Genomic DNA, 318 nt, shown 5'->3' on the forward strand with positions numbered 1-318 from the left:
TTAGCAGCCAAAGTCCAGGGAGCCGGCGCCCCGCCGCCGCCCGCTCCTCCTCCGCGGCCTCGGCCGCCGCCGCCTCGGCCCTACCTGTAGTTGGTGAGCACGCTCTTGTTCACCACCACGATGAGGAAGGAGCTCACGCCGTAAAAGCCGGCGGCCAGCAGCTTCAGGAACACGGTCAGCGTTTCGGCCGACGCCATCCCCAGCTCCTCCTCATCTCTGTGTGTGGAGGATTTCGCGGGGGCTTCTCCTTTAACCCGAGCATGCTGACGTCTATGGACTTCCGCCATGGCTGCGGCGGCGGCGGCGGCGGCGCGGGCC

At 68.2% G+C, this 318-nt stretch overlaps 1 protein-coding gene across 1 annotated transcript in view; it reads right to left on the reverse strand.

The window, feature by feature from the left end:
• SLC35D1 (solute carrier family 35 member D1) overlaps window positions 1–312 on the reverse strand; it is a 42,317-nt gene extending 42,005 nt beyond the window's left edge. The window contains exon 1 of the mRNA XM_006171402.3: window positions 85–312. Coding sequence (XP_006171464.1) covers window positions 85–287 — 203 coding nt within the window. The 5' untranslated portion in view covers window positions 288–312. The remainder of the gene's footprint in view (window positions 1–84) is intronic.
• Window positions 313–318: the final 6 nt, after the last annotated feature.

This window comes from Tupaia chinensis, unplaced genomic scaffold, assembly GCF_000334495.1.
Source record: "Tupaia chinensis unplaced genomic scaffold, TupChi_1.0 Scaffold149502_1, whole genome shotgun sequence".
Taxonomy (NCBI): Eukaryota; Metazoa; Chordata; class Mammalia; order Scandentia; family Tupaiidae; genus Tupaia; species Tupaia belangeri.